A 12,500-nucleotide genomic window follows, 5' to 3' on the forward strand; every position below is an offset into this window, starting at 1 on the left:
AAAAGAAAGAAAGCCAAACAACAGATTATTTTTGCTAGATCTCCTATGACATCTGCGGACCAAAGATATGAACGCAGACAAAATCCTCTGTTAGAAAATATATTGCTTCCCGGATATTTAAAATAAAGACTACTTGAGACACAACCAACACAACTAGGTAGAATTGCTTTATGGTCCAAACTGTCCTTTTATAATCTATAGAAAGATCACCCGTTTCTGTCAACTGTTCCTTCTCTTTCTCTCTGTGTTTGTCCAAGGCTTGTTTACCTTGTATACACTGTGTGTGTGTGTGTGTGTGTGTGTGTGTGTGTGTGTGTGTGTGTGTGTGTGTGTGTGTGTGTGTGTGTGTGTGTGTGTGTGTGTGTGTGTGTGTGTGTGTGTGTGTGTGTGTGTGTTCTGGATTCCTGGGACAACTGTGTGGTGATCCTGGCAGTTCTGGATGTTCCTTTTCAACGTAACCTTAGCATTGTGGTCCCAGTGTATCACGTGTAAAACATACGTATTGAATCTCTCCAGCGGTGGATTAAGAAATGAATCAAACATTTGAGATGGCTAAACAAAACGCAGCGCAGGCTCTTGCCTTCATAATTGTCCAAAAACAAATATACTGTGTATGTGAGGTCCATCACAATCTGGCTATTTCTGAAGAGGCATACAGTACAAAACGAAAACAACAAAAGCATTGGCTTTCTGCTCTGCCTGTACAAGTCTTCACACTAAATCGAGAAGAACTCAGAATGACCTTCCACAACAATAACTTAAACTGCAGAAGCCCGAAAGTGTGATGAGAAATCACAGAATCTGTCACAAGTTACACGATAGCTGTTTCTCTGCTTACCAAGCAGGAGCCGATACCAAAAAAACTCTAAACTAACCTGGGACACTCTTTTCCCCTACATGCTTATCAGTATCAAATTGAAGTGTTTCATTTGTGGTTACAGCGGGCATGTCCAGTAGTGGCATTCATTCCAGACACCGTACACAAGCTGTGGAGCTTTGACATGAGAGCGAAAAGACAGAGCGAGGAGGAGAGGAGAATGTGTTGCGTCAGAGAGGCACAGAGAGTCACACTGGCTATTGGGTGTGATGTAATAATGCATTATCATCATCAGATGTGTGGTACTGGTGTCAACCTCTTGTTCTCGGAGGGGGTGGTGGCGCCCTCTGCAGGATGTGTCCAGAATCAACGCCGAAGAAATCTCCTGCTGCAGTCCAGTCCAGCGAGGGCCATTCTCACTCTCAGTGGCCATACTGTACTGTAGACTCGGGTTCGAGTCTCTATCTCCCTGTGGAACCCTCTACACTTCGGTGGAGAAAAGGATGCTCTGACGCTTACTGTCCGGCGTGGGGATGGTCTCCAGCTGGAGGAAGTACAGCAACACCTGGACCTGGGGGGACAGACGGGCAGTGAGATGGACGATAATACCAAAGAAGAGGGATGGGGAGAGAGAGAGAGAGACAGACTACCTGTGACATGACCTCCAGGGACCAGCTGTCTCCCATGCTGATAGGCTGCGTGGGGTTGGTGGGGATCATGCTGTCCTTCTCCGCAGGACGCAGCAGGGTGGGGCCAAACACCGTGGCCAGGTTGTGGAGGGACATCTTGTTGATGCTCTCCTTGTCAGCCACCCTGGGGAGCGGGCAGAGACCGAGGGTGAATGGTAGCTCGTGGTAACACACCACGTGAAAGGACATAACAATCCCTCTGTTACTCAAACACATAAGGAGTTGAGCATCTGCTTGCTTGCTTGGGATCGGCTTGTCTCTAAATGCCTGCGTTTGTCTAAGTGTAGCTCGATGTCTGTGTGTCTGTCTGTGTGTGTGTACCTCTTTAAGTGATCCAGCAGGAAAAGGAACGTGACCAGGTTGGGTTCTGGCAGCGACAACAGTAGATTCAGCATGCAGCTCTCTTTGGCAACGCTGTCAGACAGGGCTGCAGAAAGAGAGACCGACATTCACACATTAACCGGAGTGCTGAGTTGTACCACGATAATATGATAATGGTAGATGTGGCTGTCGGCCCGGTCAAAGCCATGTGACTAACCAATGCCTCCTGCGAAGTTGGGGTACAGGTCGTCGGTGAAGAGGGGTTCTGGCAGCTCTCTGAAGTACAGCTTCAGAGTCCCGGCGATGGCGTTCACATCCATCTCACTCATCATCACAGACACGTCTTTGTTGTCTGTGGGAAAGACGGGCAGAACGTGTAGCCATGGCAACAGCGGAGCAGGGAGACGGATAGCCGCGGTCATTTCTGCCATTCACTAAAATCACACTGCGCCTCAGCTCGTTGGCAGATAGACCGAGGACACAACATGCTCCTACAAAGCAAAGCTGTATATGTCGTAATCAGAGAAATCACCACACACACACACGTACTCACACAAATGCACAGACGCGCAAGCTCACCCACACATAGGAATTAGTAAGTCTAAATGAAGAAAGAAAACTGGGTTAAGCACAAACTCTTTTAGTCTTTTTTGTTGTTGTTGCAAAACCAGAAAATGTACCCATGATTCCCAAAAACGGAGCGCGATAATCAGAAGTTCACCTGAGGGGAGACAGCAGGGTAGGACACATGGGATTTTATAGTAGTCAGTCCAACAGACTTGAATTTACATGGGATTTTATAGTAGTCAGTCCAACAGACTTGAATTTACATGGGATTTTATAGTAGTCAGTCCAACAGACTTGAATTTACATGGGATTTTATAGTAGTCAGTCCAACAGACTTGAATTTACATGGGATTTTATAGTAGTCAGTCCAACAGACTTGAATTTACATGGGATTTTATAGTAGTCAGTCCAACAGACTTGAATTTACATGGGATTTTATAGTAGTCAGTCCAACAGACTTGAATTTACATGGGATTTTATAGTAGTCAGTCCAACAGACTTGAATTTACACTGGATTTTATAGTAGTCAGTCCAACAGACTTGAATTTACATGGGATTTTATAGTAGTCAGTCCAACAGACTTGAATTTACATGGGAGTGCACAGAGGCTAGTCTGATGGAACCAGATGGATCATCATTGTTCTATCTCGCTTCACGTAATCAAGGTTGGTTCCACCAAGCTACAGAACGTCCACAGAGAATGCTATACTGTAGCCTATTCTCTCATCCAGGGCTCCACTGAGAGAGAGCGTCAGGGGAAAGTAAGGTGTTGGTACTCACTGGTGTCAAAGGCAGCCTTCAGGGCCTGGATGTCTGTAGCCACCCCTGAGACCCGGTAGATGCCCACTTCCTCCATCCCCCTCCGCTCAATCTCCTCCAGACACTGTCTGACGATGTAGGGCACCTTGGAGTGCTCCCGTCTGGGGAAACACACAATTAGGGAATGGCATACCACAGGGCATGGGGATTCATACACAATGACACACACACACACACACACACACACACACACACACACACACACACACACACACACACACACACACACACACACACACACACACCGAAGAGTTTTTCTGTTGGATGCATAGGTTGCACACAAATTGCATCTTTAACTGTGTTCGTATCCAAAAATGTGTGTGCAATTATTAAAACAATAACACCATACAGTACCAGTAAAAAGTTGACATGTACTCATTCCAGGGTTTGTCTTTATTTGGACTATTTTCTACATTGTAGAATAATAGTGAAGACATCAACACTATGAAATAACACATATGGAAGCATGTAGTAACCAAAAAAAGTGTTAAACAATTAAGATTCTTCAGAGTGGCCACCCTTTGCCATGATGACAGCTTTGCACACTCTTGGCATTCTCTCAACCAGCTTCATGAGGAAGTCACCTGGAATACATTTCAATTAATAGGTGTGCCTTGTTAAAAGTCAATGCATTTGAGCCAATCAGTTGTGTTGTGACAAGGTAGGGGTGGTATCCTTGGACACTGTGCTATCTAACCTCCAAACGAGCTCCAATGCCATACAACACTCCTTTCGCGGCCTCCAACTGCTCTTAAACGCTAGTAAAACCAAATGCATGCTTTTCAACCGTTCGCTGCCTGCACCCGCACGCCCGACTAGCATCACCACCCTGGATGCTTCCGACCTAGAATATGTGGACATCTATAAGTTCCTAGGTGTCTGGCTAGACTGTAAACTCTCCTTCCAGACTCATATCAAACATCTCCGATCTAAAATCAAATCTAGAATCGGCTTTCTATTCCGCAACAAAGCCTCCTTCACTCACGCCGCCAAACTTACCCTAGTAAAACTGACTATCCTACCGATCCTCGACTTTGGCGATGTCATCTACAAAATAGCTTCCAATACTCTACTCAGCAAACTGGATGCAGTTTATCACAGTGCCATCCGTTTTGTTACTTAAGCACCTTATACCACCCACCACTGCGACCTGTATGCTCTAGTCGGCTGGCCCTCGCTACATATTCGTCGCCAGACCCACTGGCTCCAGGTCATCTATAAGTCCATGCTAGGTAAAGCTCCGCCTTATCTCAGTTCACTGGTCACGATGGCAACACCCATCCGTAGCACGCGCTCCAGCAGGTGTATCTCACTGATCATCCCTAAAGCCAACACCTCATTTGGCCGCCTTTCGTTCCAGTTCTCTGCTGCCTGTGACTGGAACGAAATGCAAAAATTGCTGAAGTTGGAGACTTTTATCTCCCTCACAAACATCAAACATCAGCTATCTGAGCAGCATACTGATCGCTGCAGCTGTACATAGTCTATCGGTAAATAGCCCACCCAACTTTACGTACCTCATCCCCATACTGTTTATATTTATTTACTTTTCTGCTCTTTTGCACACCAATATCTCTACCTGTACATGACCATCTGATCATTTAAGTGTTAATCTGCAAAATTGTAATTATTCGTCTACCTCCTATAAAGAAAATCTAAATCTAAAATAAAATATAAAGAATATATTTGGTAAAAGACCAAGTCCATATTATGGCAAGAACAGCTCAAATAAGCAAAGAGAAATTAGAGTCTATCATTACTTTAAGACATGAAGGTCAGTTAATTCGGAACATTTCAAGAACTTTGAAAGTTTCTTCAAGTGCAGTCGCAAAAACCATCAAGCGCTATGATGAAACTGGCTCTCATGAGGACCGCCACAGGAATGGAAGACTCAGAGCTCCCTCTGCTGCAGAGGATATGTTCATTAGAGTTAACTGCACCTCAGATTGGAGCCCAAATAAATGCTTCACAGAGTTCAAGTAACAGACACATCTGAACATCAACTGTTCTGAGGAGACTGTGTGAATCAGGCCTTCATGGTCGATTTGCTGCAAAGAAACCATTACTAAAGGACACCAATAATAAGAAGTCTTGCTCTGGCCAAGAAACACGAGCAATGGACATTAGACCGGCGGAAATCTGACCTTTGATCTGATGAGTCCAAATGAGAGATTTTTAGTTCCAACCGCCGTGTCTTTGTGAGACGCAGAGTAGGTGAACGGATGATCTCCGCATGTGTGGTTCCCACAGTGAAGCATGGAGGAGGAGGTGGTGTGGGGGTGCTTTGCCAGTGACACTGTCTGTGATTTATTTAGAATTCAAGGCACACTTAACCAGCATGGCTACCACAGCATTCTGCAGCGATACGCCATCCCATCTGTTTTGTTTTTCAACAGGACAATGACCCAACATACCTCCAGGCTGTGTAAAGGCTATCAAGAAGGAGAGTGATGGAGTGCTGAATCAGATGACCTGGCCTCCACAATCACCTGACCTCAACCAAAATGAGAGGGTGAGTTGGATGAGTTGTACCGCAAAGTGAAGGAAAAGCAGCCAACAAGTGCTCAGCATATGTGGGAACTCCTTCAAGACTGTTGGAAAAGCAATCCAGGTGAAGCTGGTTGAGAGAATTCCAAGAGTGTGCAAAGCTGTCATCGTGGCAAAGAAAGGGTGGCTACTCTGAAGAATCTAAAATCTAAACTATATTTTATTTGTTTTAACACTTTTTTGGGTTACTACATGCTTGCATACGTGTTATTCCATAGTTTTGATGTCTTCACTATTATGCTACAATGTAGCAAATAGTACAAATAAAGAAAAACCCTTGAATGAGTGTACAAACTTCTGACAGGTACTGTATATTCCCACTGACAATAATGTGTGTCCTGTCCTGTACTGTACTGTACTGTACTGTACTGCTGGCTCTCGTTGCATTGTTGTAGGCTGTGAACCCAAAATATAAACACATCGGCTGTGTACTTTATCATGTTCATTAATTATTATGGATACACAATACACAATTACCACTGTGTGTTTTGTTGTGGCTTCATGTACTACAAATGAGCAGGTTGAGCTGGCAGGCAGCCATGTGTGTCTATGTAGTTGTTCTTAGGTCCAGTAGTGATGGTGGTGGTTCTCTGTTGGTGTTATTGCGGGGCCTGTTGTCTCTGCAGCCTTAATTGGTTCTGCTGTTAAACCTTATTAGTCCGCTCGTTACCAGCAATCCAATTAGCGTCACTCACCAACATTGGCCACAAGCCTGGCCTCAACCAGAGACGGAAGAGGAAGAGAGATATCCCACTCCCTAATTGTTTCTGTTTCAATGGAAGTCAATGAACTAAGTAGACCAGACCCAGCTGCTATGCCTCAACTGCCCTTTACTGTTTAACTACGTATGGCACTCGATCTGAACGTCCCTTCACCCCCTCTTTCATGGTCCCTACTGACCCCTCTCCCTCTCTTTATTCTCTGTTGACAACCTCAGAGCAGTGTCCACAAGGAGAAATGCAAGTAGGAAAATCGTTTTTTTTCCATCTATGGGAGACTGTGTGAGTTGACATCTTGTCAATAACATTTACCTTCCCTAAAATCACAGTCTCTCTCCTTTGCCCAGGTCAACAGTAGTACACTGTATAAGGAGGGACGCAGACAGAGACCACTCTAATCAGTGGCTTGACAGAAGCTTTGCCAGCTGTACACCAGAAACAATGTTTGTGTTCTCTTAGTAGACTAAAGGAGAAGGGTCTTGTAGCCCAGGGCTTGTACCCGGGGGAGTGAATAGTGACACGGAAATGTAGTTTGGATTATCTGGGATGAGAGGCTTACAATCTCAACATGGAGTCCTGTCCATCTGTCACCCCCCTACTCCCTCTTCCTTTCAGAGAGATTCTCTGGTTCTCTTAGATTAGGCTGTGCCATTCACTTGGGTCCCTTGCGTTTGCTAGCTGTTTTACGGCAGGCTTTCTCCATGGTTACTGTATAGATGGCCAGGGAGTGTGTTCCCAGGGTATATCTATATGAGGGTACTGTTGAACTCACTTGGTCACCGTGGAGATCTTGATTCCGAACACGCCCATTGGTTTCCGCGACGGCATCCTCTTCAGACTGAACTCCCGGCTGGTGAACTTCATAGAGAGCTTCACCTCGATCTGGAGCCGAGAGACATTAAATGACAGTCTAAACCCGTTTACACTGACAAGAGATGGCTAAGTATGACAAGAAGCACACATTTAAAGGATCACATGGCACAAACACAGACTCATCCGTTTAACGGGGCTGACACACTCACCCCGTTCATGGGGATAAGCGTCCTCTGCCAGTCTTTGCCTTGGAGCGTCTGTGGATCCAGCTGGATGGAGCAAAGCCAGAAGTAGATCCTCGGTTAGTCCACCACTACACACAGACACCACAACACACAGACACCACTACACGCAGACACCACTACACGCAGACACCACTACACGCAGACACCACTACACGCAGACACCACTACACGCAGACACCACTACACACAGACACCACTACACGCAGACACCACTACACGCAGACACCACTACACGCAGACACCACTACACGCAGACACCACTACACGCAGACACCACTACACACAGACACCACTACACGCAGACACCACTACACGCAGACACCACTACACACAGACACCACTACACACAGACACCACTACACACAGACACCACTACACACAGACACCACTACACACAGACACCACTACACACAGACACCACTACACACAGACACCACTACACACAGACACCACTACACACAGACACCACTACACACAGACACCACTACACACAGACACCACTACACACAGACACCACTACACACAGACACCACTACACACAGACACCACTACACACAGACACCACTACACACAGACACCACTACACACAGACACCAAGACTCATAAATACCACTACACACAGACACCACTACACGCAGACACCACTACACACAGACACCACTACACACAGACACCACTACACGCAGACACCAAGACTCATAAATACCACTACACACAGACACCACTACACACAGACACCACTACACACAGACACCACTACACGCAGACACCAAGACTCATAAATACCACTACACACAGACACCACTACACACAGACACCACTACACGCAGACACCACTACACACAGACACCACTACACACAGACACCACTACACGCAGACACCACTACACGCAGACACCACTACACGCAGACACCACTACACACAGACACCACTACACACAGACACCACTACACGCAGACACCACTACACACAGACACCACTACACGCAGACACCACTACACGCAGACACCAAGACTCATAAATACCACTACACACAGACACCACTACACACAGACACCACTACACACAGACACCACTACACACAGACACCACTACACGCAGACACCAAGACTCATAAATACCACTACACACAGACACCACTACACACAGACACCACTACACGCAGACACCAAGACTCATAAATACCACTACACACAGACACCACTACACACATACACCACTACAAACAGACACCACTACACACAGACACCAAGACTCATAAATACCACTACACACAGACACCACTACACACATACACCACTACACACAGACACCACTACACACAGACACCAATACTCATAAATACCACTACACACAGACACCAAGACTCATAAATACCACTACACACAGACACCAAGACTCATAAACACCACTACACACAGACACCAATACACACAGACACCACTACACACAGACACCACTACACACAGACACCAAGACTCATAAATACCACTACACACAGACACCACTACACACAGACACCACTACACACAGACACCAAGACTCATAAACACCACTACACACAGACACCACTACACACAGACACCAAGACTCATAAATACCAATACACACAGACACCAATACACACAGACATCACTACACACAGACACCACTACACACAGACACCAAGACTCATAAATACCACTACACACAGACACCACTACACACAGACACCAAGACTCATAAACACCACTACACACAGACACCACTACACACAGACACCAAGACTCATAAATACCAATACACACAGACACCAATACACACAGACATCACTACACACAGACACCAAGACTCATAAACACCACTACACACAGACACCACTACATACAGACATCACTACACACAGACACCAAGACTCATAAATACCACTACACACAGACACCAAGACTCATAAACAAGACCTTTCAGCTGACGTCTTCCCTAGGACTGAATACACCAATTGTTTATAATTTTCTTCACACAGTGGCGTTATAACGTGTTATCAAGTGCAACCTCGGGTTTCAGTTGGTCAATCAGGCCCCTAGCGTCTCCTGCATTAGTCAGCTAACTGTCCTCCTGTCCACTCTGGACAAACAGAGAAACAGATCCTGTCATCTGGACTGAGTTCAGCAGGGCACACCGTACCACACCCACCCACAGTTCATCGTGTACCTTTTTCCCTCAATCCCATCCGGCGCCACACAACCAGATGTAAGACTACTGAGGAACACAGCACATAGATCCCAGGAGGAGAGAGTCCGGCGCCACACGTGTGGTGTGGGTGGTACAGCATGTACAGACTGGGGTATGGGACGATTCTGTGTTGAACCACCATCGTAGTTGGCATGGCGATACTCATCCCGGTTACCACGGCAACCACTAGAGGGAGCCGTATTCCCACATTTTTAGCTTTGTTTGTTTAACGAGCAAGCGACAAACCAGAGAGGAACTACCTGGGTTCAGGCATCATAACTCCCTCTGCTCTGGGGTATGGATTCCCCATAGGCTCAGCTACCTCCCCCATTCATAATTTTAACCATTAGTGGGGCAAATGCTAAACTGACCCAAGATCACTGTTTAGTGTCAACTTCCCCCTACAAGCCTGACCCAGGTCCGGTAAACTTATGTTTGTTATTGGACACCACTGAATACCGAAAGGTTTTTTCACACACACAGCTGGCCAAGTGGGGGAGGGGAACAGGGAACAGTAAATCCCCCCAGGAGTAGACCAGATCAAAGCAGAGGCCCCATGGCTCTGAAACACTAACCAGGGCCCCATGGCTCTGAAACACTAACCAAGGCCCCATGGCTCTGAAACACTAACCAAGGCCCCATGGCTCTGAAACACTAACCAAGGCCCCATGGCTCTGAAACACTAACCAAGGCCCCATGGCTCTGAAACACTAACCAAGGCCCCATGGCTCTGAAACACTAACCAAGGCCCCATGGCTCTGAAACACTAACCAGGGCCCCATGGCTCTGAAACACTAACCAGGGCCCCATGGCTCTGAAACACTAACCAAGGCCCCATGGCTCTGAAACACTAACCAAGGCCCCATGGCTCTGAAACACTAACCAGGGCCCCATGGCTCTGAAACACTAACCAGGGCCCCATGGCTCTGAAACACTAACCAAGGCCCCATGGCTCTGAAACACTAACCAAGGCCCCATGGCTCTGAAACACTAACCAAGGCCCCATGGCTCTGAAACACTAACCAGGGCCCCATGGCTCTGAAACACTAACCAAGGCCCCATGGCTCTGAAACACTAACCAAGGCCCCATGGCTCTGAAACACTAACCAGGGCCCCATGGCTCTGAAACACTAACCAAGGCCCCATGGCTCTGAAACACTAACCAAGGCCCCATGGCTCTGAAACACTAACCAAGGCCCCATGGCTCTGAAACACTAACCAGGGCCCCATGGCTCTGAAACACTAACCAAGGCCCCATGGCTCTGAAACACTAACCAAGGCCCCATGGCTCTGAAACACTAACCAAGGCCCCATGGCTCTGAAACACTAACCAGGGCCCCATGGCTCTGAAACACTAACCAAGGCCCCATGGCTCTGAAACACTAACCAAGGCCCCATGGCTCTGAAACACTAACCAGGGCCCCATGGCTCTGAAACACTAACCAAGGCCCCATGGCTCTGAAACACTAACCAAGGCCCCATGGCTCTGAAACACTAACCAAGGCCCCATGGCTCTGAAACACTAACCAGGGCCCCATGGCTCTGAAACACTAACCAGGGCCCCATGGCTCTGAAACACTAACCAGGGCCCCATGGCTCTGAAACACTAACCAGGGCCCCATGGCTCTGAAACACTAACCAGGGCCCCATGGCTCTGAAACACTAACCAAGGCCCCATGGCTCTGAAACACTAACCAAGGCCCCATGGCTCTGAAACACTAACCAGGGCCCCATGGCTCTGAAACACTAACCAAGGCCCCATGGCTCTGAAACACTAACCAAGGCCCCATGGCTCTGAAACACTAACCAAGGCCCCATGGCTCTGAAACACTAACCAAGGCCCCATGGCTCTGAAACACTAACCAAGGCCCCATGGCTCTGAAACACTAACCAGGGCCCCATGGCTCTGAAACACTAACCAGGGCCCCATGGCTCTGAAACACTAACCAGGGCCCCATGGCTCTGAAACACTAACCAGGGCCCCATGGCTCTGAAACACTAACCAAAGCCCCATGGCTCTGAAACACTAACCAAGGCCCCATGGCTCTGAAACACTAACTAGGGCCCCATGGCTCTGAAACACTAACCAAGGCCCCATGGCTCTGAAACACTAACCAAGGCCCCATGGCTCTGAAACACTAACCAAGGCCCCATGGCTCTGAAACACTAACCAAGGCCCCATGGCTCTGAAACACTAACCAAGGTCCCATGGCTCTGAAACACTAACCAAGGCCCCATGGCTCTGAAACACTAAACAAGGCTACCTGCCTTTCCTTGAAACAAAACGGGCTATGTACACAAAGCCCATACCATTGGGCCTCCTATACAGTACTCCATCCCTCAAAACCCACAAGCAAAAAAAAACTGTGTGTGCACATACATTTACTATTGAAAGTGAGAGAGCCTCAGCGGGAGTGGGTTACCAGGGTTACCAGGTCAGGTTTAACACATTAATTATGGACCCTGATTCAAACAGGGTCCTGATGGGTTACTGACATGTTACCCTCTAAGATAAGTCTATTTTAAATTAATCTAAAACACATCTAGTCACTGTAGACAGTCTATCCTACTACTCACATAATAAGCTAATTCATTAAGCGAATCAGCACAGCACTCAGCAGTGTCCAGTCCGCATCTAGGACATTCAGACAGCAATCACACCACACTGGCACAACCATAACGTTATCTGGCTATGTCGCCATGGTGTCGTTACAGCGTTACGTTGACTCAGAGACGTACCGGGATCTGTCC

At 47.3% G+C, this 12,500-nt stretch overlaps 1 protein-coding gene across 1 annotated transcript in view; it reads right to left on the reverse strand.

Moving 5' to 3' along the window:
• Window positions 1-282: 282 nt before the first annotated feature.
• The window catches only part of LOC118384876 (breakpoint cluster region protein-like), a 158,724-nt gene continuing 146,506 nt past the window's right edge, over window positions 283-12,500 (reverse strand). The window contains exons 17-24 of the mRNA XM_052521521.1: window positions 12,489-12,500; window positions 7,502-7,561; window positions 7,252-7,361; window positions 3,175-3,314; window positions 2,045-2,179; window positions 1,828-1,933; window positions 1,468-1,630; window positions 283-1,388 (exon numbers count right to left, since the gene is read on the reverse strand). The exon at window positions 12,489-12,500 is cut by the window's right edge and continues 120 nt beyond it. Of these exons, the coding sequence (XP_052377481.1) occupies window positions 1,299-1,388; window positions 1,468-1,630; window positions 1,828-1,933; window positions 2,045-2,179; window positions 3,175-3,314; window positions 7,252-7,361; window positions 7,502-7,561; window positions 12,489-12,500 (816 nt within the window). The 3' untranslated portion in view covers window positions 283-1,298. The remainder of the gene's footprint in view (window positions 1,389-1,467; window positions 1,631-1,827; window positions 1,934-2,044; window positions 2,180-3,174; window positions 3,315-7,251; window positions 7,362-7,501; window positions 7,562-12,488) is intronic.

Source organism: Oncorhynchus keta, chromosome 6 (genome assembly GCF_023373465.1).
Source record: "Oncorhynchus keta strain PuntledgeMale-10-30-2019 chromosome 6, Oket_V2, whole genome shotgun sequence".
Taxonomy (NCBI): domain Eukaryota; kingdom Metazoa; phylum Chordata; class Actinopteri; order Salmoniformes; family Salmonidae; genus Oncorhynchus; species Oncorhynchus keta.